Genomic DNA, 26,560 nt, shown 5'->3' on the forward strand with positions numbered 1-26,560 from the left:
TTCCAGGCTCTGTGGGTGCAGGTAAACAAAGCAGACCCACACTGCCTCGCTCTCCCGGAGGTTGCCATCTGGTCAGGAGAAAGACCTTGACCAGAAAGTTGTACAAATCGCAAACATATAATGACACTGTGGTAAAGGCTATGAAGGAGAAATAAGTGCTGGGAGGGTGGGCTACAGGATGGCCTGGCCTAGTCTGGGGAGGTCGGGGCGGCTTCCCTGTGACTAAGGTCACTGGGCCTCAAGGATGAGTGGCAGTGGGCCGCCGTGAGGAGCAGGGGTAGAGTGAGTTGGGAAACTGCAGGAGGAGCTTCCCGCAATGCTTAAACGTTGACCCGGCATCGTGCTCGCTGCCTCCCCGGGGTCAGGCTGCGGCGCTGCTTTGCACTGACCTCTGGCCTCCCACGCCTCGCACCCCGCGTCTCGCAGAGACTCCCGGCGGGGTGGCACGGGCGGGGGTGCCCACCCCGGCACGAGCCCTTCCCAGCAACGCACCGCGCCCGGCCCTGGCCGCACGACCAAGGCGCAGCTCCCGCGCTCGGCGGCCCCGCGACCCGGGCGGCCGCTGATCCTCTGCTAATGCGTATCGAATTTTTGTTGAATTCGGCCCGGGGCCCGCGCAGAGAGCGCGGCGGCGGCGCTGCCAGAGTCTCTTAATTCCCTTTGCATCGATCTCGCCGTTAATGACATAACCTTCTCCCCTAATTAACTGACAACTGCATTAGGCGGCGCGCCTCCCTGCAAGCTGCCCGCGGCTTACCCATCGCGGTTCCGCTCGCGCCGAGAGCCCTCGCCAGGGTGGGAGTGGGGCGCTGCCGGTACCGCCCTAACTAAACCCAGAGCCCTGCCAGGGGGATCCGAGGTGGGGGATAGTGTGTCAGAGTTTGGATGCCCCTGCCATCCTGATCAGTCAATACTCGTTTGCCGTTGTTTATGTTGTTGTTGTCTACTTTGTGCCAACACTGGGCAGAACACTTAACATGCTTTAGCTTGCTGATTCATTACAACGACCCAAGAGGGGGATGGAGGAAATTGGGGCTCACAAAGTGGAGGAACATAGCAATAATCAAGGACGTTCAGCAAGCTACTGAGTTAGGTGGGACTCCCACCCCTCCCTACACGAGCTTGTGCCTTTAACTCCTAAGCTTCCTACCCTCCAACATATAATTTAAACTGGATTTAAATGTGAAATTTAATTTAAACTAAATTTAAATGTGAAATATACAAAATGTTAAGTGCTTAGCAGACTAGCTGGCAGATAATAAGCACTCAATATTTATTTTAGTGTAACTTATTGAAATACTGATTGGGGTTTGTTCTCCTTTGCTTCCCCTCTCTGAATGCCCCTTTCAACCAAATGGTCAGGTTTATAATCCTTTGGGCCACAGAGAAAGCAGAGGCAGCTGCCTGTGATCTCTTACCAAACACAGGGGTGCCAAACTGCGTACTTCAGTATAATTTACAAAGGATTTTTCCTCCCTCCCCTTCACACACGCACATGCACGTTATATGCTGGAACCAAACAGAAATATTACCTTTAGTTCTGTTTAAGATACATCTTCTACCGTCTACTACATGCAAGCATGATATACTAGGGGGTTTGTGATAATGGAATTAATCTGGGCAGGACCTTTTCACAAGTTTCACAGATTACTGAAATGATCTGGCTGTCACTGTTTTACTCTGATTCTCTCTGCAACCTGGTTTCTGGGCCTTTATTTTCATTTTGTTGTGTATTTTAAAAATATATATATTTATTTATTTATTTGGAGGGGGGCAGAGGGAAAGACTTTCAAGCAGACTCCCTGCCACGCCTGGAGCCCGATGGAGGGCTGGAGGCTCAATCCCACAACCCAGCAGATAATGACTGAGTTGAAAGCAAGAGTCTTAACAAGAGTCTTAAGCAAGAGGCTTAACTACCTGAACCACCCGCCCCTGTATTGTGTATTTTTTTAAAAGTCACCTCAAACCTCTCCTGGGACAAGGCAAAATATGAAAAAATACATTTAAAAATAAAATGGAAGAAATAGCAGTTCAAGCATTTGGCCAATATTCAGTAAATTGAATTGGCATTTCCAAGTAAGGAAGCTGAGGCTGGGAGAGGCTCATGGAATTGTTCCAGCAGGACAAGACTTCAGGACTGGGAACTCTCTGTCCATGCTTCAGCCACCATCTCCTCTCTTTTCTTCCACTTACTGAGAGTCACTTTCCTCCCATGTGCCTGACATCTCCTACTGTCCACTTCCTGCAGGAGAAACCTGGATTTGACAAGTCCCTGACACCCAAAAGCGAAGTAAATATTAGATCCATATATTTCCGGCCAGCCATTTCATCTTCCTCTCTGACAAACCTATTGGGCACCACTTTTTAGCAATTGTCATTTTCTAGATCAAAAGACTGAAACTTCACAAGATTAAGCAATTCGCTTGAACTCCCCCCCCGCCCCCCCGCTGATAAATAGTTTTGCTGAGATTCAAAACCAGATCAGGCTGGATCCACTTTCATTGTACTCTTTTCACTATAACATGTTTCCCTTGAACAACTAGAGAGCCGCGTTGCCTAACACAATCTTGACATGTAATTCCTAAAGAATTAAGTGATCTGATTTGGCCTAGGAGGGAATTCTCTTCCCCATAGGGGGTGGGGGAGGGTGGTAGGGAGCCAGCCTGAATCAGATGGTCTTTTTCAGAAGCCACAAGGCGGCTTTGTGATGGAGGCTGTTAAAGGGCACAGGCAGAATCTGCCTGGGGCAAAAGTTGGGAAATGAGGCAAGTGTCCTAAATGCTAGGCCCACCACTGTTGAGAGGGAGGCTTGAGAGGGAGAGGAACAAGATCGCCTCTCTCTGGACATCCCAGTGTGTGATGTTCTCATCTCTTGAGTGTCCCTCCCTTCCTAAAACACTTCTATTGTCCATCTCTGTCCGTTGAGTTTCTCTTATCCTTTGAGGTTCTACTCAAATGCTGCCTCCTCTGAATGAAGCCCCCCATGAATGGACTGTCCCTTCCTAAGGAGTTTCGCAGGCCCTGGATCAAATGCACTTGCCAGTGATTAGCTGTGTGACCCTGGGCAAGTATTAACTTCTAGGCCCCTGTTTCCCCACCTGTAAAATGGGGATAATAGTGCCTGTCTTTGGAGGGCTGTGAGGATGTTTCAGTTGGATTATACACATGAGATAAAATATTAACTATATAGGGGCGCCTGGGTGGCTCAGTTGGTTGAGCAACTGCCTTCGGCTCAGGTCATGATCCTGGAGTCCCGGGATCGAGTCCCACATTGGGCTCCCTGCTCGGCAGGGAGTCTGCTTCTCCCTCTGACCCTCCCCCCTCTCATGTGCTCTCTCTCTCAAATAAATAAATAAAATCTTTAAAAAAATATATTAACTATGTATATTCATGGCATAAACCTCTACCGAGGAACATGGAGAAAGAGAAAAGATTGTGTAGAGATGGCTGCTTTGTATAAACAATGCAGAGACAGACGGGGAAAGAAGATTTTAAGATTTGTTGTGTATTTTTTCCAAAAGACTGTGCAACAATTATTTAAATTTGTTTCAGATATTGTGGATGCCAGATTGATACCATGTGGAGACAAGCCCATGAGGCAGCTCAGCTTTAAAAAAGATGTATCTGTAAAGCTCTTAGCGCAGTGTTTGATACATACCAAGTACTCAAACAATGGTGTCTTTGTAATTTGTCTGTCTGTCTCTACCACAAAACTTGTCTTCAACTCTGTGCCAACCTACGGCCTGCCCTACATGGCCCACAGTAGGTGCTCAGCAGGAAGAAGCCTCCATGCAAACCCCAAAGCCAACCAAAGTCTGGGAAGACCGTACTCCCAGAATCAATGCCTGATACTTAAGCTGATCACAGGAACTGTAGTGGGTCAGCACAGGGAGGGGCTCTTTGCTGTATCCCGCTGCGGGGGATGGGCTCTTTCTTTCTGCCTGTCACTGTTCCCAGTCCAGACACAGGCTCGCTTCATCCTCTCACCCCCACACACTGACCTCTGTGCCCTGGGATGTCACCGAGGGGTCAAGGGGCCATGGAGCTCCCAGTGGCCAGGGATGCCAAGCATGCCAGGCCAGAACTCTTCACACCAGTTCCCCAGGATTCTTGCCTTTCACAAGAGCAGCTCTGCAGTTGGGTGCGTTTGCAGAGGAGACCCCTCCCCCAGGACAGCTGGGTGGGGAGATGAGTGAGAGTAAGACCTGGGAGCACCTCCCCTCACAGAACTCCAGTCACAGCAGACTACTTGTCATTCCCTCAACACTTCCTGCCCTTTCCAGTCTCTGTGTTTGCTCATTCTGGTTTTGGGGGTGCCCTTCCCCCATTTCTGCCTAATTAAACCCTCCTCATTCTTCAAGGTCCAGCCCAAATACCTACATCTCTTCCAGGAAACCTACATCCTAAAAGAGCTCCTCCCCATTACCCCACACTCCCTCATCATAGCCTCTGTTGTAATTTAGGACACAGGGTCTCACCCCAACACTGCACAAAGGTGACGTGGATCAAAGATCATGCCTGAGAGTCAGGGAGATTGAGATTTGATTCCTGCATCAGTCAACTGTCAGTCCTATAACCTTGGACAAGTTGCTTGGCTTTCTTAAGCCTCTTTGTAAAATGGGGGGGGGCGGTGAATAGGACAATTCTGAAAAGTAAATGAGATAATGCTCATTAAGCCATCAGCATCATGCTTTGCACACATGCAGCTCTTAATAAATGTTAGTTGTTATTACTGTCTCTGGCTCTCCTCTACCTTTAGGCCCACCCCGCAGTATGCCAGTCAAGGCCTTGACCAGCTCGATATGTGAAAGGGGAATTTTACTGGACCAAGTCTTGCAAGTTCCAGATGTGAAGAGGCTTCCTCCTGAGAGAAGCAGAGATGCTGAAAAGAGACTGGAATTTCTGACAACCAGAGATCCCAAGAAAGGAAAAGGGTGAGAGACCATGACTGTTGGTCAGATGGGATGTAGAGGTGAAGATGGAGGGTTATCAGACAATGAAATGGCAGTGCTTTTGTCAGGGGGAAAAATCTTTTCTTTACCCTCTTATGTTCAGTATCTGGAAGGCTGTGAATTAAACTAACAAAAGGCAGATTAACAGGAGAAAAGGCAAAAATTTTTATTAATATTTACCTGCATTGGAGTTTACAGAAAAGAAGTGAAACTCAAATAAGACCCAGGATTAAATTAGGGGTCTTATGTGCCCTTCTAACAAAGTAAAGAGGGCTTGGGGCCAAAGGGCAATACATTGTGGGGAAGTGACTAGGAAATATATGGGGGAACTATTTTAGGAAGAGAAGCGCTATTTTAGGAAGGTCTGTTTATGCAAACTCATCTTGGTGTTGATGCCTCATCTTCAATTATGCCCTGCTTTCAGGATGTTAAGGAGAGGGCACAGAACTCTTCCTGTATCTGTTGCTTTTCTATTGCCTTCAGCTCAAAATCATGCTCATGCCAAAGTGGCATATTTTGGAATGGCATACTCTGATCCTTCACTTTGCCTTACTCTTCAACTGCCAGAAACAAAAATCTAGCAAAGCCTCCTTCTGCAGCCATAAAGAACCTCCACTCAGATCTAGCTCCAAGGGTGCTTCTCACACCCAAAGAGCCACAGCACCTGGCCTGTGTTCCTACATGCCCATCCCTTCAGGGCATCCAAAAAGGAAGCTCAGAGAAGACACTCCAAGGCCAGGAAGGAAGCCACAAAAGAAGGAAAGCTGGGCCTTGAGTGATTAAACCCCAATTCCCTGACAAGAGTCTATGCCTTTTGGGGTCCTGCTGAGCCACACTGTGTTCTCTGAGAAATGCCCTCCACTAATAGTCCTGGGACCCTGTAATTACTTTAGTAGTATGTGGCTCTTTTTCCTTTACACAGCTGGTAGGCCTGGGATTGTGCCTCGACCCAGAAAAGCCAATCTAGAACCTGTGTATGGACAATCAGATTTCCTGTAAATTTGGAACTAGGATGGGAGATCATTTAAGGTGAAGTCGCTAGACCTGTAAGGTCATGCACAAGAAGGTGGCCTGCAGAGAGAATAAAGTAGATGGTTCAAGATGTCTAGGCCTTCAACTGAGAGCAGTCAAGACTGGTTCCTGACTCACCAATCTCAGTACCGCAAGGCCTGGCTGAATTTCCTGGGCTTGGAGTACATGACATTTCCCTTTTACTAAGTAATTCCAATGTTTCTGTTAGCCAAAAGATCCTTGACTAAGACACTGAATTTCTTTGACTCCATGTCTTCTTATCCTAGGTCCCTCAGACCAGAGATACAGACCCAGAGCTCTGGATTCCATCTTGGAGTTCAGAGCTTGAATAGTGAGTCTCCCAGGGGCAGCACCATCCAGAATTCAGCCCACAATTGGAAGGAGAGCCAGCACCATCACTCACCTGCTCCAGAACACCTGGTACCCACAAATCCCCTCCTGGAGGAGATAACAGTAATAGCTACTATCTATTGAGTATTCATCCTGTATCAGATGCTGTACCAAGTGTTATTTACAGTCCTGAAATAACACTGATTGGTTTTTTTAATTGGTTTTAAGTGCTTTTACTATTATCTAAATTAAATATACATGGAGAGCAAAACAAGCATAACTTCCTCATGTTTACAAGCTTTTCTAGAAATAGGAAGCCAAAAACTTGCCAACCAAAACCATTAAAATTGATATAAACAATTGGGGTCCAGCTCTTAGAATCCTGGGCTGCCCTTCACCAAAATGTTAGCTCATGAATGGTCAGGGAAAGATCTTGAAAAAATACTCAGAGCAAGTGCTTGCTAAAGATTTGTTGAATGAATGAATGAATGAATGAATGAATGAATAGGTGAGTATGAAGATAGTCATTTAAAAGACAGTCTGCTCTACCCCTGACCACGGAGAAGCCTGCAATTCAGCACTCACTATTTACCACTGCAGCCAGTGGTCCTTCCTTGTTACCCAGGAGCTAGTCTAATGGCATTCACCATTCCACTCAGTCAGGATACCATTAAAAGCTGCAGTCCAGCCACTGTGCCCCCACCCAAGGTCTTGGCTCTGGGCCCTGGGCTTGGGGAGTGGTCTGGTTGTTTACCAGAAATTTGGACCTTCTTCAGAGAAAAGCACAGATGACCTATTAGTCTAATTCAAGCACTTAGCAAGGAATGACTGCACCATTCACACCCCCAGCCCCAGGCTAATGGAGCCAAAGCAAATGGAGAGGTTTTGCCAGCTCAGAGATCTTCCTGGGAAGGGAGGAAGGGGAAGGTCCCACCCAGTGCCCCACTGAAGTTTGCAGGGAGACACTCTGGCTGAGCATTTCCTGGGGGCAGGGTGGGCTATGGGGGATACAAGAATGTATAAGGAGAGGCTTCCCTATCCCACCCACACTCTGGCAGCAACTCTGCACATCCTACCCCCAGTCACCTACTCACTACCTTAAAACTTGGTTGGGAGAAAAATGGGAAAACAATCAAATACCCATCTACATAGAACTGGTTAAATAAACTATATATGAAGGAATAAGCATCCGTTCAAGTCATGTTCTGCAGCTGATAAAAAGGATGATGTAGGTCAAGCTCTACTCATGCATGCTGAAAGATATCTGTGACTTACACAAGGATACCTCATTTACATAAAATTATACATACCCACTGATTCTCATGTGCACAGAGATGCAGAGAGCATTTGGCAGTTTGTGAGTGGGAATTTAAAAATTTTACTTTCTTCTTAATAACTGTCTGTATCGCCCAAATCTTCTCCAAAAACCACTTACTATAATTACTACCTTTTTTCAGTTCTTACTATGTGTGAGTCCCAATGCTTTTACATGGATTATCTCATTCCTTCTGAAGTGGGTTCTATGCTTTTTCACATTACAGATGTAGATAATGAGGTCTAGAAAGGTTGAGCCCGAGGTCATATAGCTAGTAACTGACAAAGTCAAATGTTGGAGGATCAAATGAATTCATGCATGTAGTAGGGGCTAGATAAATGAGGGTTATTATTATAATTATTGTACAGCACTCATCACACTACCTCATTCTTCTTGTCTACTCCCCTGCTCTGGTGTGTGAAAGACTTGAAAACAGGATCTGAATTATTACTTCAGAATCTTCTACATCCAGCACAGTGCCTTGTAGAGCCAGCACTCATGAAATGCTTTGGAAAGAGTGAGTGAGTGAATTAATAGATAAATGTCCACAACTCTATAAATATATTTTCCCAACTACTTTGTTTCCTTATCCCAACAGGATTGCAAATGAGATCAAGGACTAATCTCTCCTTTCCTCTGGCCCCCATTATGGTCTGGAGCAAACCAATAATACCAGCAGGTGCTCAATAAATGCTTTGGTTGACTAAGGACACCCCCCCGCCCCAGCTGCTGTGGCAGATCCCAGACAGTATCCTAGAAATGGCTGGATCTGGGACAGAAACAAGGTCCACAGCCTCCCATAAGCTATTTGTTCTTTCAGCTCCATGTCAAGTACACAGAGAGGTTGAGAAACTTGCTGGAAGTCACACAGCAATTGGTGACAGGGTTGCTGTCTCACCTGGCCTCTACTCTTGTGTCTGTAACACTCCTAATTCTGTATAAATTCACAATGTGAGAAAATGGGAAAGGAGCAAAGTTTTTAAGTCAAATGTTTAATCATGATGCAAGGGGATGGGGGTACTTCAGGACAGTAGCAGGAAGAAAGCAAGACCCAAATACTCCAGCTCCTGATGCTCAGATGCTCTGTAGGATCCCTGGGTAGGGTAGGCAGCAGGTTCCTATCTCCCCCATTTAGAGGAGGAGACAAGGGGATAGGAGTCTTTCCCCAGCCTTTCTCACAATGGGGAATGTCTTTCTAGGCTGCCTCAGAACCTCCAGCCCTGCCTACCTGGAGAACGCAATAGAGAATGACTGATTTGTTAGAGCCTGGGTGATTCTGGTGGGCAGGAGGAAGGGATTAGAAGAGAGCTTAGTAGAGGTGGTCTCCACCAGAAGATATGGCTAAACCACAGTCAACAAGTCCTAAGAAAGGGCAGCCTGAGTCAGAAGCAGAGGGAATGAGAACTTAGCTAGTCAGTTTCTACTATGGCCCCATCTGGAGTCAGCTGGATATGTGGGGTGCAGTCAGGGTTGCCATGTTGTTTACTGCACCTCCTTCCGGATGCTGCTCTTTCCTTAGCCCTTGTAGGCCACAGGTCAACTGGGTGAGGTCGAGGGGAAACGGGCTCAAGGGAAGTCCAGCTACCACAGGCTCAGGAGCAGAATCAAGGAAAGTGTACAGGAGAAAAGAGACGGCACCCACGGCTGTGGCCTCAGAGCAGGGTTTTTGTTCTGTAGAAGAAATGGAATAGAGTCAGCTCCACCCCCTTCACCACCTTGGCCTCAGTCAAGGCCTTGTCTCCCTCCCCTGAGGTATCCATTAGAGGTCTATAGTATTCTTGAGGTCACCCCCTCTGTCCCCTTCTCTGGGTTTCTCCCAGCTAGTCCAGTAAAGGTTAAGAGGTGTGTAATAGAGGAGGCCCTACCTGGTGTTCCATCACGGAAAAGGTAGAGTCCGCCCAGTCCTGGGAGAAGAGTTGGCTGTGAAAACGCATCTTAGCTGCAATGGCCTCCACTGAGGAGAGGAGAGAAGGTAGAATGGAGGCAGGCAGATGGCAGAGATTTCTCAGGCTCCCACAGAAGGTAAGGGAATGTCTCAGGGACCCTGACATATAGCAGGGCAGGTGGGAGAGGGCTTTTGTCTCATTCTGCTTGCTTGTTTCTTGAGGTGGGGAGTGTCCCTGGGGCCAAGACAGGTAGAACAGGCAGCCTGGGCGGGGGGGTCACTCAGGGAGTAGGAGAAGGAAGACAGGCCCAGACTTGGGGGGATGTAACCTATGCTGAGGAGGGGGCAGGAGATGGATGGAACCAGGGTGGACCACAGAGCTGACCCTTTTCCTCTCCTGGGATCCAGCTGACAGAACCGTGGGGACTGGGAGCAGGTGGAACACACTCACTGAGGCAGGGGTTGTGGGAGAAGGACTCTTCCAGCTGCTCACACTCGTCCTGCAGGTTGCCGCTGCCTCGGCAGGTGCAGCTTAAGGCAATACTGGTGTTGATATTGCTGACAAAATTGGGAGTCATGGCAGTCCCTGTGGGGTGAAGAGAGGATTGTCAGGGCCTCGGCCAACCCAAACTTCAGTCCCCACTCTCTGATACGGGTCTCAGGAGTGCTCCATCTCCAGAGCATTCTCACCCCCAGGGCTGCCCACCCTGTGGACTCCCTTCACATGGCCCCCAGCCTCACCAATTAGCCCCATGTATGCTCGCAGACATCTGGAATGTTCTGTTGCACAGGTCCCTAGGATGTCCAGAGGATGGCAGTGGGTCTGAAAATCAACCAGGCGAGATCTGGAAGAAGGGAAATTTTAAGAGTCCTCACTGGGGGTCTGGCCTGCAGCATTCCCCCTTGATACCCCTTTAGCGGGCATACCCATCTTCATGCCAAATCCTCCTCTGGTTTCAGGGCCTGGCCCAGGGCTTCCCCCTCAGTGAAGCCTGTTCCTGTCACGATTAAATGCACTGTCGCCTCATCCCTCAAAGCAGACCACTTTGAATTTGGGCTCTATAATACCTAGCTATGAGATTTCAGGCAGCTTCTTTAACCTTAGTTTTCTCAACTGTGAACAGAAATGAAAACAGTACTGGGGAGCCTGGGTGGCTCAGTCGGTTGAGCGTCTGACTCTTGATTTCAGCTCAGGTCATGATCTCAGGGTCATGGAATCGAGCCCTGCGTCGGGCTCAGCGCAGAGTCTGCTCTTCCCTCTCCCTCTCCTCCTCCCCCTGTTTTTTCTCTCTCTGTGTGTCTCAAATAACTAAGTAAAATCCTTAAAAAAAAAAAAAAAGAAAGAAAGAAAGAAAGAAATGAAGACAGTAGTTCCAAGTGGGTTTTTGTGAGGATGAAATAAGAGATTGCATATACAGCATTTAGCATAGTGGTTGGTACATACAAAGTGTTCATTATATGTCAGATATCGTTATTATTCATACTGATCCTATAATAGGTAAAGTTGGTTATCTTCAGGTGATAGAATTACAATTATGTTTTTCTGTACATACTTCTGCAGTCTTCCTTACATTTTGCCTTTTGTTAGATGGGTGGTTTACTTCTCTGTCACCCCCCCAAATGCAAATTCCCCCAAATGAAGGGAAGGACAGTGTCTTAGTCATCTAGCCCCGCACTTGCTATGTAACAGGAGCAGCTACGAGCACAAGAGGCAGTGTAGCCAAGCGGTTAGGCCAGAGTTCATTCCAAACCTCATTAAGTAACCTGATTTATTACCTGGATGAACCGCAACAAGCTATTTAAACTTTCTCTGCTGTGGTTTCTTCTTTGTAAAGTGAAGATGATAAAAAAATGACAATACGATCTATCTTACAGGGTTCTTGTAAGGTTTACATGAGTTAATACATAGTAAGTACCTAAAACAGTACCTAGTCCATAGTAAGTACTCAGTAAGTGTTGGTGTAACGATGATTGAAAGCTTTTGTGTAATACTTTAGAGAAGAAGGAAATGGGGCTCAGAGAGGTTAGGTAACTTGCTCAAGGTTATATAGAAATAACAGCTAGAACCAGGCTGCAAAACAAGGTTGGGGTGACTCTCATTGTCAGCAAATGCTACTTGAATGATGATAACTTCAATTTGGTGAGTGTTTTGTTCTGAGGAGGCAGAGGAAAGCCAGATCAGAATTTCTGGAGACTATGTATCAAAGATCTTACAAATCATCATGTACTTTGATTTGGTATTGGCATTTGTAGCAACACGTCCTAAGTAATAATTAGATTTGTGCGCAAAAATGAACAAGAGTGAGGGATGCCTGGGTGGCTCTGTCCAGTTAAGCGTCTGCCTTCGGCTGGGGCCATGATCCCAGAGTCCTGGGATTGAGTCCCGCATCAGGCACCTTGCTTGGTGGGGAGCCTGCTTCTCCCTCTGCCTGCCGCTACCCCTGCTTGTGCTCTCTCTTTGTCTCTCTGACAAATAAATAAATAAAATCTTAAAAAAAAAACGAGTGATATTTATTGTAGCATTATTTATAGCAATAAAGAAAGCAACCTAAATATCCAATAATAGAGGAAGAATTAAAGTATGGGGCATCCATAAAATGAAATACAATGCAGGCATTTAAAAATCAAGTTGTAGAAGGACAGTAAAAGACAAAATAAGCACCACCATTTATTGAGCACTTACTCTGCACCAGTAAGCTAAGCACTCTACATAAATTATGCAATTTAACTCTCACCAGAATCCCATGAGATCTGTATTATTATCCCACTTTTTACAGAGGACTAGGAGGAACGTTAGGTTAAGTGATGGAGTTTTAGGTTAAAGTTATGGGCTCAAAGTCACACAGCCCCAGGCTTTATTTTTTTTTTAAAGATTTATTTATTTATTTATTTGAGAGAGAGAATGAGATAGAGAGAGAGAACATGAGAGAGGGGAGGGTCAGAGGGAGAAGCAGACTCCCTGCCGAGCAGGGAGCCCGATGCGGGACTCGATCCCGGGACTCCAGGATCATGACCTGAGCTGAAGGCAGTGGCTTAACCGACTGAGCCACCCAGGCGCCCCAGCCCCGGACTTTAAATTCACATCTGTCTGACTTCGGAGCCGGTGGTCACCACTATCCCATACTGCCTCCACAGAGAAACGCCCATGAGATATGCACATAAGTGGGAAAACAAGGTAGAATATATTTCTAGAATATCGTTTAGTTTATCTGTATACAAAAAAGACTGGAGGGGCGCCTGGGTGGCTCAGCGGTTAAGCGTCTGCCTTCGGCTCAGGTCATGATCCCAGGGTCCTGGGATCGAGCCCCGCATCGAGCCCCGCATCGGGCTCCCCGCTCAGCGGGAGGTTTGCTTCTGCCTCTCCCTCTCCCCCTGCTTGTGTTCCCTCTCTCGCTGTGTCTCTCTCTGTCAAATAAATAAATAAAATCTTTAAAAAAAAAAAAAAAAAGACTGGAAGGAAACCCTCCCCAAAGGATGTGGATTATCTTCAGGTGAGCGCTTCTGAGTGCTATTTTATACGTTTTTATATTTTCTGAAGTTTTTACACAGTTTTTTTGAAAAAAGGGTTTCAGAAAATACCGAAGGGAGCTACGGGGTGAAGTCATTCCACGGTCCCTGGGCGGCAAACCCGGCCCCCCCCCGCACAGGAAGGCGGCCATCGGAGAAGGAGCGGTGTGCAAGGCGCCCTCGCGCACCCTGCCCGCCCACACCCGGCACCTGCACCTGCACAGCGGCTCAGAGAGGCAGACGCGCCGCAGCTCCAGGCAGTTGGGGGCCTCCGACGGCAGCGCGCAGCTGGGGGCGATGGTGTTGCGCCTGCGTTGCCCGCAGCCCTGGTCGGCGGGTGCGCACGGGCACAACAGCAGGCCCTGAGCGTGGGGCTCCGACGCCTTCTCAAAGAAGGCACGGAGCTGCCCGAGGCAGGTGGGGCGTTGGCAGCGGGACCCCGAGCACGCCTCCCCATAGGCCTTGCGCAGCCGGTCACACTTGTCATTAAGAGTGCACAGCATGGCGAACTTGAAGCAGAGGTCTGAGTCTGGGGGGGGGGGGTGGAGGGAGAAGGGCACCAAGTCACCAGTCGTCTCTGCAAACGTGCAGCCCAGTTTTGCTAGGAACCCCTGCAACCCTCCGATTTAACAAGGTCGGTGGTGGGGCTAGGAGGAAAGTGACGACTACCCTGAATACCGCCACTGCTAATCCGTGGCTTTCCCACTACCCATAAATTGTATCTGTTATTTGTGAGCTTCCCTCATCCTATTCCTCAGCTTACCTAAGTTTAAAACAAAACAACAAAATAATAATAAATAAAAGAAATAGAAGCTATCTATCTATCATCTATCTATTGCGCTCATTTACCTAGAATTGAAGCGGCCAGAAAGCTCAACTGAAACGTCTTCTTCCTCAGTTGTATGCAGTGAGTGAAATTTCATGGGGGAAATCATTAGCTAGAGGCCCCCTAACATTCTGAAGCACTTTCTGAACCATCAGAAACAGATGCAACCGAATTCTACTTAGAATATTTGTTTTGTTTTGCATCTATTCTGCCCAGTTTTAATAACACCTGTCTTCAATGACTGATGTATGCATAAAAGCTCCCCATACTCTGAGTCTTGGGAAATTATGGTGCTATTACTATTAATTCTAGCAGTCAGAACAATGGAGTGACTGGAACAGGTTATTCCCAGATTCCTTGTAACTAAGAGTTTATGTATAAATCTCTATGCTTTTCTCTGAAAATTCTATTTCCAATATATAGGACTGATTCTACAACAAAGCTCACATCTTTCTCAAAAAGCAAGTGCATGTGTGTGTGTGCTCCTTCCCAATTAACACAACAGCTCCACTGTCCTGAAAAACATGCATCTTATTTGTGTGTGTATGTGTGTGTGTGCGCATGTGTGTGTGTGCGCGCAAAATGGTGATTTTATTAAAGCATGGGGACAGGACCCATGGACAGAAAGAGCTGCCAAAACATGCATTTTAATCCTTGCCAGACAGATGGCTCCCACCCTGAGTCACCCCTGAGGAGTCACATTCTCTCTCACCATTTCCCCGGCCCAATACCTCGCCCATCCCATTAGAATGGTTTGAAAACAAGCAATTTCTTAGTCTTCAGGGACAAAAAGCTACTTTCCTGGCTGCCTCGAATAAGGGTAAATACTTCATTTCAGCATATTTTTTTCTGGGACTGCTGCCACTCCATCAGACCCTTTGTAGAGACCCATCTTTTGGAACCCTAATGGGCTCTCTTCAAATGCCTCCCTAATACCTATTGCTCTTTGTTGACTCATAAGACCACACCATGCCCACAGCTCAGACTCCCACCCTGACACAATGCTTTAGTTACTTGGCAGACTAGAACTCTCCCCCAACATGCCCTCTGGTTTGTGTTCCCCACCAGCCACCCTTCCTTCAGGGTCCAGGCCCACCCCTCATGCCCCAGCCTCAGCTTGCCCTCCACACCTGGTTTGAGCATGTTCAGTTTGCTGAGATTCATTTTCCAGGGTTTTCTGGTCACTGTGTCTTCATAGGGGGAGACATCCAGTTCAAAGTCACCTAGAGACAAGGTGACAAGAATCCTGAGGACCAGGCTGGGGGGTGGGAGCAGGAGGGGCTGAGGCTGCTGGGTCAGCCCTCAAAGCCCTGTGGAAAAAAGGAAAAGGCACAGTCTCTACCTAACTAGCTGCAAGCAGTTAGAGGTGAGAAAAAAAGCAAGGCCATAAAGGTATAGGCTGGGCTCAGTGAATACACTGAATTTAATGATAAGAATAATAAAGCTACTATTTGTTGAGTACACTGTGCGCTGGGCACCACGGCATTAGTAAAAAAGAAGAAAAAAATTCAATTTCAATCCTCCTAGAAGCCTTTGGGTAGGTAAGAAGAAACAGGCTGAGAGAGGTTAAGTCACTTGCTCAGGCTCACAGAGGCTAAAAAGTGGAGCTGGGACTTGAAACCTGGACTATCTGATTCCAGAGTTTCCACTCCTAACCACTAGACATATGGCCTGTGGGTACATAAGCAGGTGAGGGGACTCTGTCTTGTTTTCTCTTACTGTTGAGGAAGGGGCAGTAGTAGACTCTGTTCTAGACCTGACCACCTAGCTATGGAGATGCATCACATGCTGAGGAGGTGGCAGTGAGGCCAGGACCCAAACTGAACCAGACTGAGAAAAGCAGAGAACTCTGGAAGAGACAATGATCTCAAAGGTAACATACTTTTCCCAGTCACCCACAGGGTGCTGTGGGTTCCTTAAGGAGACATAATAGGTCTTATAAAGTCACTGCATAGCTCATACACATGGTAGGTACTCAATAAATGTTGGGTAATAAATCTTGTTGGAAGAGAGAGGTGAGAGAGTGCAAGGTGTCACCCAATATGCCTTTGAGAATGCATCCTCAGGAGGGAAGAAATATGGATGATGTCAAGCAGATAAGAAAGGATGGTCTGGATATTTGGGAAGACCTGAAAGACTTTTCTCAAAGGAAAAGTCCAGGGAGAAGTCTCTGGGGAAGCTCTCAAAGAGAACTGATTAGGATGAGGAGTGGAAAACAAGGAACAAAAAGTGTGGTAAATTGTATTACTGTTTCCAGTTATGTGCTAGCTACCCACCCTGTGGGAGAACTATACACCACCGCCCGCCCTCCCCCCTCGCCATGTGACTTTCAGGCCCCCTATGAAAGGAGTATACTTCTACACCCTACTGTAAGGATCACCCATGTGACTTGCTCTGGCCTGTGGACTGTGAGCTGAAGTGACATAAATCACATCTGAGCAGAAGCTTTATGAACCATCACATTATCCTGCTGCTGTTCTTTTCCCTCTCCCAGCCCAGGTCTGAGAAAGAAGACAGAGAGCAAAGACAAAGCTAACTCAAGGAACCCCACAGCAGATGTGTAATGAGCAAAACGGAAAATTTTGTTGTGGAAGGCCAGATATTTGGGGGTTGGTTGGGTTTTACTGCAGCATAACCCAGCAAATTCTTATTAAAAATATAACTGGTATCTAGAAATGATTGCAGCAGTAACAGCAAAGAATCTAAAATGTGTGGTTTTGGCTTTGGGACTGGGCAGTGAGTGGATGGTGAATAAGCTGTTCCTGGGATATGAAAAATAGCAGTCCTCAATATGCAGTGGCAACGCATTTGGTAAAATTGTTGCCTCCAATAACTTGGAAGAAAGATGTACTGAATGAGATTGTGCTTTAAGGGAAAGAAGCTGAGAAGAAGGTTCTAGTATGTCTTGATCGCTAATGGCTGCATTTTGCAAGGTACTACAAGAAAGACAAAAGCTCAGAGAAATGGCCAGTTTGCAAATAGGGAGGAAAAAGAAAAGAAACAATCCAGAAATTTGAGGATTTGTAGGATTAAGATATGCAACTGTTTTTCATATTCAAATAGTAAAAGATAAAACTGAAAGATGCGGGGGGCGCCTGGGTGGCTCAGTCATTAAGCGTCTGCCTTCGGCTCAGGTCATGATCCCAGGGTCCTGGGATCGAGCCCCGTGTCGGGCTCCCTGCTCTGCGGGAAGCCTGCTTCTCCCTCTCCCACTCCCCCTGCTTGTGTTCCCTCTCTCGCTGTGTCTCTCTCTGTCAAATAAATAAATAAAATCTTAAAAAAAAAAACCTGAAAGATGCTTTGTGTAATAAGGTCGATTACAACTCAGCCTTAGGGCAAAGACCAATTCAATGATATGGCTATCATGCCCTTTGTGGAGATCTCTCATTGATTAAGATGGTATCAATAAATCCTGCCAGTTAGACAAATATGCTTAGAGAAAAAAGACTAGGGTAGTGACTCTCCCACAGAAGCCTGGTAAGAGCAAGATACTTTTTTTTTTTTTAAAGATTTTATTTCTTTATTGGACAGAGAGAGACACAGCGAGAGAGGGAACACAAGCTGGGAGAGTGGAAGAGGGAGAAGCAGGCCTCCCACGGAGCAGAGAGCCCGATGTGGGGCCCGATCCCAGGACCCCGGGATCATGACCTGAGCCCAAGGCAGACGCTTAACGACTGAGCCACCCAGGTGCCCCAGAGCAAGATACTTCTAATTAGGTCTAGAAAGAGACACATATCTTGAAAAGAATTATCGGGGGCGCCTGGGTGGCTCAGTTGGTAAAGCGACTGCCTTCGGCTCAGGTCATGATCCTGGAGTCCCGGGATCGAGTCCCGCATCGGGCTCCCTGCTCAGCAGGGAGTCTGCTTCTCCCTCCGACCCTCTTCCCTCTCGTGCTCTCTATCTCTCATTCTCTCTCTCAAATAAATAAATAAAATCTTAAAAGAAAAAAAGAATTATTGGGAAGGCTACTGGCACATGAGGTGACAGGAACCAAAGCAATTAAGTTTTGAGAGAGTTGTACTGCTAAGAGCCACCAGCCTGGATTCAAATAGACTCTATTGGAGTCTGAAAATGTTCCCAACATTCCTCAGGTAGCAAACAAGCTGAGAAAGCCGTTCACTCCTCAAGGAGGTGGGAGTCTCCAATATCCTTCTCAGACATGGCCAAAGAAAATAATGGGAAAGGAAGGACCTGCCAGGGGTAGGGGGGCTGGGCCAAGAGCCCTGGAGAACAACAGATAAGCAACTCTCCTAAGGAGCAAAAGCAGAACCTTATTAAAGAGCAGTGCCGGGACGCCTGGGTGGCTCAGTCATTAAGCGTCTGCCTTCGGCGCAGGTCATGATCCCAGGGCCCTGGGATCGAGTCCCCGCATCGAGCTCCTTGCTCGGTGGGGAGCCTGCTTCTCCCTCTGCCTGCAGCTTCCCCAGCTTGTGCGCTTGCTGTCTCTCTCTCTCTGACAAATAAATAAACAAAACCTTAAAGAGCCGTGCCCACTACCAAGGGAAGATGGCCCTTACAATGTTTATGTAGTAGGACATCAGAACAACTATGAAGCAACATCTGCTGTGTGCCTCCCTTTCCTGCCCTTCCTGAGAGTTATGTTCTCCTGTCCCTGTTCCACTGTTGTATACAGAATACATATTGGAGGCAGATGACCTGCTCTTTTTGTCCATAGGTAGATAGATCAAGAGGAGTCATATCCAGACCTGACAGAAATTATAAGATCCTAGACTGGGAAACTGATGTACTGTTTGGATAGAACCCTTAGGGTATCTTCCTTGGAAAGTGGGTTGACAGGCACCTGACTGGCTCAGTTGGAAGAGCATTGCAACTCTCTTGATCTTGGGGTTGTGAGTTTGAGCCCCACGTTGGGTGTAGAGATTACTTAAAAATAAAAAATCTGAAAGAAAGAAAAGAAAAGAAGGAAGGGGGTTGATATATTTTGCTCGTGAAAGAGAGAGAAATGAGTATTTTAACCAAATAGTGGACTATGGTAGCTTGTATATTATCTCCGACTATTTTTGCCCTCCCTGTAAGATTATATATCCTCACTTATTGCCATGTGATTTTCAGGGTCTCTTGTGGGAGGAGTATACTTCCTCCTCACCAGGGATGTCAGGCTTGGTCATGGGATCTGCTTTCTTCATGGAATGTGAGCATAAGTATTTCATGTAACATCTGAGTAGAAGCTTTTAAAGGCATCACATGCTTCTGTCATTGCTTATTCCCCTCTGCCATGAGAAAAGAACTTCCCAGATGGAGGCTGTACCTTCAGCCTGGATTCAAAAATGAAGAGGACACATGACACAGCTAACACAGAATATGAGCAAGAACTAAACCTTTGTTTTACAAGTCACTGTTTTGTTATTGCAGCATAGTCCAGTAAAAGCTGGTTAATACAGAAAGGTAGTCACCTTTCCGGAAAGAGTATGAGGAAGCTCTTCTCTCTTTGGCTATTCCAGTGTCTTCTCTCTTACTACCTTCTGTCTGGTTAATGAGTATCCTTTCTGTTAAAGGCAGGACCTGGACGCTGCCTCCCAGTCTCTCTGGCTTTATGGATTACATTGTATTTGGAATCTGTGAATGGGTTAAGATCATTTCCCTCCATGTCCTGTCCATACCCTTCTGTTCCAGGAGCTGTCCAGGTTGGGCCTCAGCCTGGCTCAGAGTTCTGCCAAGAGGCAGCTACATGTGACCAGGTAAGAAAGGGGGAAGTAGGGCACAGAAAGGGCAATGTTGTGGATGCCCAGAAGGATATTGCCAAGTCCTCCCTCTACTTCCTACTGATGTCAAATGCAGAGCTTCATTACCATCCTAGTCAGAATCTACCCATCCAGCCTATATTCTGCAGGATTAAACAACAACCCACAAGAGCCATCTCCCTTAGCTGAGTCCACTCTATGATGGGGGCCTCACCAAGGCTGCGGGCAAGGTGAACGGTCCAATAGATGTCCAGGCAGGCAACTTGGTTCTTCATGCGGCGGTGGCATGTACAGCTCATCAAAGAGCTATTCCTGAGGTGCTGTGCTGCCTCCCTGCACTCCTCAGGGACCAAAAGCTCCTGTGCCGGTGATGGGGTGCTTACACTAGAGGTGCAGGAGTTCAGGTGGTGGTAGGCAGCATTGCAAATAGGATCGACCTGGCACTTCCTCCTGGCCTGGATACAGCTGTTCACCAGCCGGCCCTCGGTGGGGAGGGGGTCTGTTGTGGAGGAAGAGAGACCAGGTGAGGCTCACATGAGGTCAGAGTAGTGCCTGGGAGTAACAAGTTGTAAGGTAGAGTAGGGGGGATTCAAGACCAAACCTTGGGCAGGAAAGTCTTGGGGTAGCACAAAGGCCTTTAGGAATAAGTGGGGAGAAAAGCCCCGCAGGAGTAAAGAATCTGTAGCTGTCACAATTTGGACAGAATAGATCAGGTCCAAGAAGAGGTAGGTTTGAAGAGAGGCTTCTCAGCCTCCTGGGAGAAGAAAGGGGACTGTTGTTTGAAGCTGAGCCTCATGACCCTGCCAGGCACAGAGAAGAGGGCCCTTGGCAGAGCAATGCATGGGCAGGGCTAGAATCATAACCAGAGAGTTGACAGTGTGCATGGGAGTGGGCTAAATGACACTTAACAACTCTGAAGCTTCCATTAAAAGTTACTTAAAAATATCTTCTGGGGGGAAAGGGTCAGTGGTGGAGTTGGGGAGCTTTTGCTGATTCTGTCACTCCTACAGCTGGTTATAATTCAGTCCTTGTGGAAGACCCTACAACCTAGAACTTAGCATCCCTATCAAAGGGTACCAGAACGCCATCATGTCATCAGTTTTGCAAGGCAAAACTTCTAGGGGTCATTTTTGATTCTTCTCTTTCCTGTTGAATCCAGCAAGTCCTATCAACTCCACAATATATCAGGAAATTGTCCACTTCTCTCCACATTTATCACCGCCTCCTTAGCTCAAACTACCATCATCAACTCCTGTTAGAACTACTTCCAAGACTTTTTATTGGTCTCCCTGATTCCATCTTCCAAATTCATTCTTCCATACCATTCAGCCATATTTCTGTTTTGTTTTGTTTTCCAGCTTTACTGAGATAAAATTGACATACAGCATTGTGTAAGTTTTAGGTGTGCAATGTGATGATTTGATTCATGTATGTATTGTGAAGTGATTAACCCAATAAGATTAGTTAATACATCCTTCACCTCATGTAACTACCGTTTTGTTGTTTGCAGCCACCTTTTTTAATGAAAAATTTTTAGGCTGGAAACCATTTTCATTGAGGTGAAATTCATGCAACATAAAATTAACCAGCTTAAAGGGCATAACTAAGTGGCATTCGGTATATTCACAATGTTGTTCAACCACCACATCTACCTAACTCCAATATATTCTCATTACTCCAAAAGGAAAGCCCATACCCATTGTGGCGTATGGAAGACCCATACCCATTAAACAGTCACTCTCCATTTCCCTCCCCACTAGTCTCAGGCAACCACTAACCTACCTTCTCTCTCTACAGATTTATCCATTCTAGATATTTTATACAAATGGAATCATAAAATACATCATCTTTTGTATCTGGCTTCTTTCACCTAACATACTGCTTTTTGTGGTTCATCCACATGGTAGCATATATCAGTACTTCACTTTTTTATGGATGAGAAATATTTCATTGTACAGATATACCATGTTTTGTTTATCTATACACCAGTTGAACATTTGGGATGTTTCCATGTTTTGGTTATTGTGAATAGGGCTTCTGTGAGCATTCATGTACAAGTATTTGCTTGAATTCTGTATAAAATTCTTTTAGATATATATTTACGTGTGGAATTGCTGGGTCATATGGTAATTCTATGTTTAACTTTTTAAGGAACCACCAAATCGTTTTCCACAGTGGCTACACCATTTGTCATTCCCATTAGCATTGTACAAAGGTTCCAATTTCTCCACAAACTTGCCAACTCTTGTTATTTTCTGTTTTGTGTGTGTGTTTTTTTTACCCAGCCATCCTTACAGGTGTGAGGTGGCATATCATTGTGGTTTCCATTAGCATTTCCCTTATAACTTATGATGTTGAGCATGTTTTCATGTGCTTGTTTATCATTTGTATATCATGTTTGGTAATAATTTTTCATTGAAGTACAACATACATAAACATGCATTAATCAAAATGTGCAGTACAATGAATTTCAAATTGAGTAGACTGTGTAACTAGACCTCAGATAAAGGACCAGAACAGGGTGCCTGGGTGGCTCAGTCGGTTAAGCGACTGCCTTCGGCTCAGGTCATGATCCCGGAGTCCCGGGATCGAGTCCCGCATCGGGCTCCCTGCTCAGCAGGGAGTCTGCTTCTCCCTCTGACCTTCCCCCCTCTCATGCTCTCTCATTCTCTCTCTCAAATAAATAAATAAATAAAAATCTTAAAAAAAAAAAAAGAAAGAAAGATAAAGGACCAGAACATGACCAGCTCCCCAGATGCCCTCTGCCAGTCACCAACCACACCTAAGGAAACCAATGTCTTGATTTTCTAACATTAGAGATTAGTTTTGTTGGTTTTTCAGTCATACAATATGTGCTTTTGGTGTCTTGGTTTCTTTTGCTGAATATTATGTTTATGAAGTTCACCCACGCTATTTTTTCAAAGATTTTATTTATTTATTTATTTATTTATTTATTTATTTATTTATTTATTTGAGGGAGAGAGAGAGAGAGCACGTGTGTGCACAAGCAGGGGGAGTGGCAGGCAGAGGGAGAAGCAGGCTCCCCACTGAGCAGGGAGCCCGATGTGGGACTCAGTCCCAGACCCTGGGATCATGACCTGAGTGGAAGGCAGACGCTTAACCAACTGAGCTACCCAGGCGTCCCCACCCACACTATTAACTATGGTTGTAACTACCTTATTTCTATTTTTCTTGCTGTGTATCATTCCATTATGTGAAAATAATATAATTCTAATGGCAATTGGCATTATATGGGATCATCTCTTAAATATTGTAAATGAGGTCATCTCATTTCTCTGCTTAAATTCTTCCAACAGCTTCCAATGCACTTAGATTCGGATCTAGTTTATGCACCCTGTTCCCTGCTCACTTATCTAACCTTACCTCCTAGCCCTCTCTTCCTCTCCCACTTCCTTCCACCCACACCAGCCTTTTTTCTGTTGCCACTGACCCAGACAAGCCTATGTCAACCTTAGCGTTATTGCCCTAGCCTTTCTTTCTGCTTGGAATGCTCTTCCTCCTGATCTTCACATGGCTGGCCCCTTCTAGTAATTCACTTTTCAGCCAAAATGTCACTGCAGAAAGACCATCTCCAACAAACCAATTGAAAATAACCCCCTAGCTACTCTACCACATCATTACTCCAAAACTCTGCATAGCACTTTTCATTACTTGATTTTTTACCTTGATTTTTTATTGATTCTCTCTCCGTCTAGACTTCCACATCTATCTTAGCACTACTTTATTGCCAGTGCCTAGAACAGTGCTTGTTTTTTATGAGCTCCTACAATTTAAGAAATAACCAATTAACAGAGAAATTCTGCCACCTCTGTAACTTCCCTGAGCCCCTTTCCTCTACTTAAAATCAAAGTGCCGGGCTGCGCAGGTGGCTCAGTCAGTTAAGTGTCTGCTTTTGGCTCAGATCAGGATCCCAGGGTCCTGGGATTGAGCCCCACACTGGGCTCCCTGCTGGGGGGGGGGGACGGAGCCTGCTTCTCCCTTTTCCCTGTACCCCTCCCCACTGCCTGTGCTCTCCCTTTCTCTCAAATGAATAAATAAAATCCTAAAAAAAAAAAATCAAAGTGCCAAAATTAGGAGGAGCCTGAGTTTAGTCAGTCCAACCTTCTCTTTCAATCAAATGATAATCAAGTAGATTGCTTATTAAAATGCAGATTTCTGACCCCATCCCAGAACTACTGAATCAGAGTCTCTGGTGATAATGCCTGGGAATCTGAGTTTTAGCAAGTTCCCTGGAAAATATGATGCACCCTGAGAACCGGTCACATCCAATGCACAAACAAAGGCAGGATCAGTAGTATTGATTACACCTTTTGCTTCAGGCTCCAATAAGCTTCAGCATGGCATTGGCACTCTTTTTATTTAAATTTTGATATTTTGCTCACCATGGATTTTGGGGGGAGCACTGATTTTGATTTTTAGTATATGTGCTGCTGAAGCGAGCACTGATTTTGATTTTTTAAAAATACTGCATTGAGGGCCACCTGGCTGGCTCAGTTGGTGGAGCCCCATGTTGGACGCAGAGATTACTTAAAAAAAAAAACAACTAAAAAATCTTTAAAAAAAATACTGCATTAAAATATTCTTTATCTTAAAAGAAAGAACATAGCAGGAGGGGAAGAATGAAGGGGGGGAATCGGAGGGGGACACGAACCATGAGAGACGATGGACTCTGAAAAACAAACTGAGGGTTCTAGAGGGGAGGAGGGTGGGGGGATGGGTTAGCCTGGTGATGGGTATTAAAGAGGGCACGTTCTGCATGGAGCACTGGGTGTTATGCACAAACAATAAATCATGGAACACTACATCAAAAAAAAATATTATCTTGACTACTGTTTCTTTGCACCCCCTTCACTCATTCACCTTAGTCCCAGTCCTGCCTTCACTTTCTGGACCTTAGTTGCCCAAATGTAAGGTGAGGGATTGGATTAAACCAGTGTTTCTCAAAGGAGGGCTGGGGAAGAGACAGGTTAGGCTCCTTTCAGGGGTATATCAGAATTTCCAAAGGTAATGGGTGGTTCAAAAAAACACATTTGATCATTATATATGTGGAAGATGAAAAAAGCTTTTAAATTTCAAAAACAGATTCAGGGAAGGCATAGAGATATTTATCTTTACCAAAAGGGAAACAGGGATTTCAGCAGTTTGACAAATACTAAATGTTTAAGAGGTTACTTCTGGTAGGTACCCAGTAAGTGCCTAATGAAAGAAATGTAACAAGTCTAAGTCTCATTGCTTAAACTGGACTAAATATTGAGTCCCAACAATTTTCAAAAGTAAACCTCTCTTATTTCATAGCTGATAGTTCACTGAATCTGAACAGTGGTGGATTTAGGAGCAATTGCAGCTCAACAAAAGAAAGTAGGGGCAATGTTAAATTTCATCATAACAGGGGGGAACTTGCTACACTTAACTGGTTAATGAGGAAGGTGTTTAATGTTTACCCCTGATCTTGATGTGCAGCTATACTGTTAGGGTTAATGGAATTTTCTGGGCAGTCAAATCAGACTGGTGATACCTTGCTGCCCTGATTTACTGATGGAGTCAATCTGGACAGACCAGCGCTTTTCCTTCCGTATCTGTTTTGCAGTCAGGATTGTATTTCTGCAGTACTACTTCGTGGAGGGAGGTGATGGGTCCGTGTGTTATCTCTGCCTCAGGATTTCCTCCACTCGGGCTCTGTGCAGGAGTCCCTCAATAAGATTCCATATACCCATCCCACGCCCAAAGGTCATGACCATATTCCCTGGGATCCTGGATCCCAGGCTACCCATCCCCGGGGAATGGCAATGACAGACCTCGAACTATATATTCCACAAAATACCTACTGTGTATCCATAATAGGGCAAGGCACTGTGCTGAGCCATCTTCCCCTATAGTGAGTCTTCTGCTCCAATTAAAACAATAAAAATAAGTCCTGAAAGGGTAGGGAGTGGGAGTAGGTTGGTGACGAGAAATATTCTCAAACAATGATGTTAGCAAGTTCTAGCAGCAGTTTACAACCCTAATTCGTGACAAGTCAGTTTCAACAAACACTTTGCTTTCTTCATCTGTACCTAGAGTCCACTTCCCCGGCCCTTACAGCGAGTGCGAGACTTGAAAGCCCCGGTGGAGCAAACGGCAGTCGTGCTTCTGATTCTTCCCGCCTTCTAGAGATGCTCTCGTGGAAGTGGCCTGGCTGCAACTGTTCTGTCGGTGCAGATGCCCCTCAAGAGGTGCGTCTGGACCGGGGTGGGGGGGGGGAGAGGAGATGCTTGGGTGTCCTGGCCATGGCTAGCATTCCATCTATAATAGTTCAAAAACTGTATTAGGCATGGAAGGCATCCCCTTCCCGGCACCCTGGGCTTCCTTCCTCGGACAGATGGACACCTGTGACCGGCGCCCCGCCTACGCTCCTCTCCCCTCCCCCGAACGCCCTGGCCAAACCGGCCCGCTTACGCACAGACGACACTTACCGGCTCCGAGCGGCAGCGGTACCAGTAGCAGGAGCAGGAGCACGGGCGGCAGTGTTCTCGGGTTCGGGTTCGGAGGACTAGCCATGGCTCGGTCCGCACGCCGGCCGGCCCCCTCCGAGACGCTGTGCCAGTGCCGGGCGCCGCGCTCCCCCTAGCTTCTCGCGCCGAGGCTCCGCGCGCCGGGCTGTGGAGCGCCGCCGCCCCCCACCCTTCCTCGCGCGGCGCCGACACTCTCCCACTAGGGTCCTGGGCACCGCCCTCCAACTCTGAAGCGCACGGACGCACCACACCGCTGCTTCTACTGTCTGGAGAAGGAGGCGCGGGTGGGGGCGAGCGAGGTCATACGCCACGGCTTCTGCGTGCAAGAGGGTGCTCTACCCGCGCCTGCCCACCTGCGGTCCGCTGCCCACTTCCCTTAGGGAGAATTCTGCCCAAGATAATTGTGGCAGCTGCCACTGGAGAGTCGCCATCTCGGGGGTCCAAGGAATTATCAAAAACACCATTTCTCACTTGCTGGACCCCCACCCCCTCCAGGAAC

At 46.6% G+C, this 26,560-nt stretch overlaps 1 protein-coding gene across 1 annotated transcript; it reads right to left on the minus strand.

The window, feature by feature from the left end:
- Positions 1–8,621: 8,621 nt before the first annotated feature.
- GFRA3 (GDNF family receptor alpha 3) lies at positions 8,622–26,212 on the minus strand. The gene is made up of 8 exons (XM_027606292.1): positions 26,023–26,212; positions 19,764–20,048; positions 14,978–15,070; positions 13,238–13,550; positions 10,256–10,359; positions 9,966–10,100; positions 9,495–9,583; positions 8,622–9,300 (listed from the first exon to the last, which is right to left on the minus strand). Exons 1-8 carry the CDS (start codon positions 26,105–26,107, stop codon positions 9,211–9,213), a joined length of 1,194 nt encoding a protein of 397 aa, XP_027462093.1. The 5' UTR covers positions 26,108–26,212; the 3' UTR covers positions 8,622–9,210.
- Between the last annotated feature and the right edge of the window lie 348 nt (positions 26,213–26,560).

Source organism: Zalophus californianus, chromosome 5, assembly GCF_009762305.2.
Source record: "Zalophus californianus isolate mZalCal1 chromosome 5, mZalCal1.pri.v2, whole genome shotgun sequence".
NCBI lineage: Eukaryota > Metazoa > Chordata > Mammalia > Carnivora > Otariidae > Zalophus > Zalophus californianus.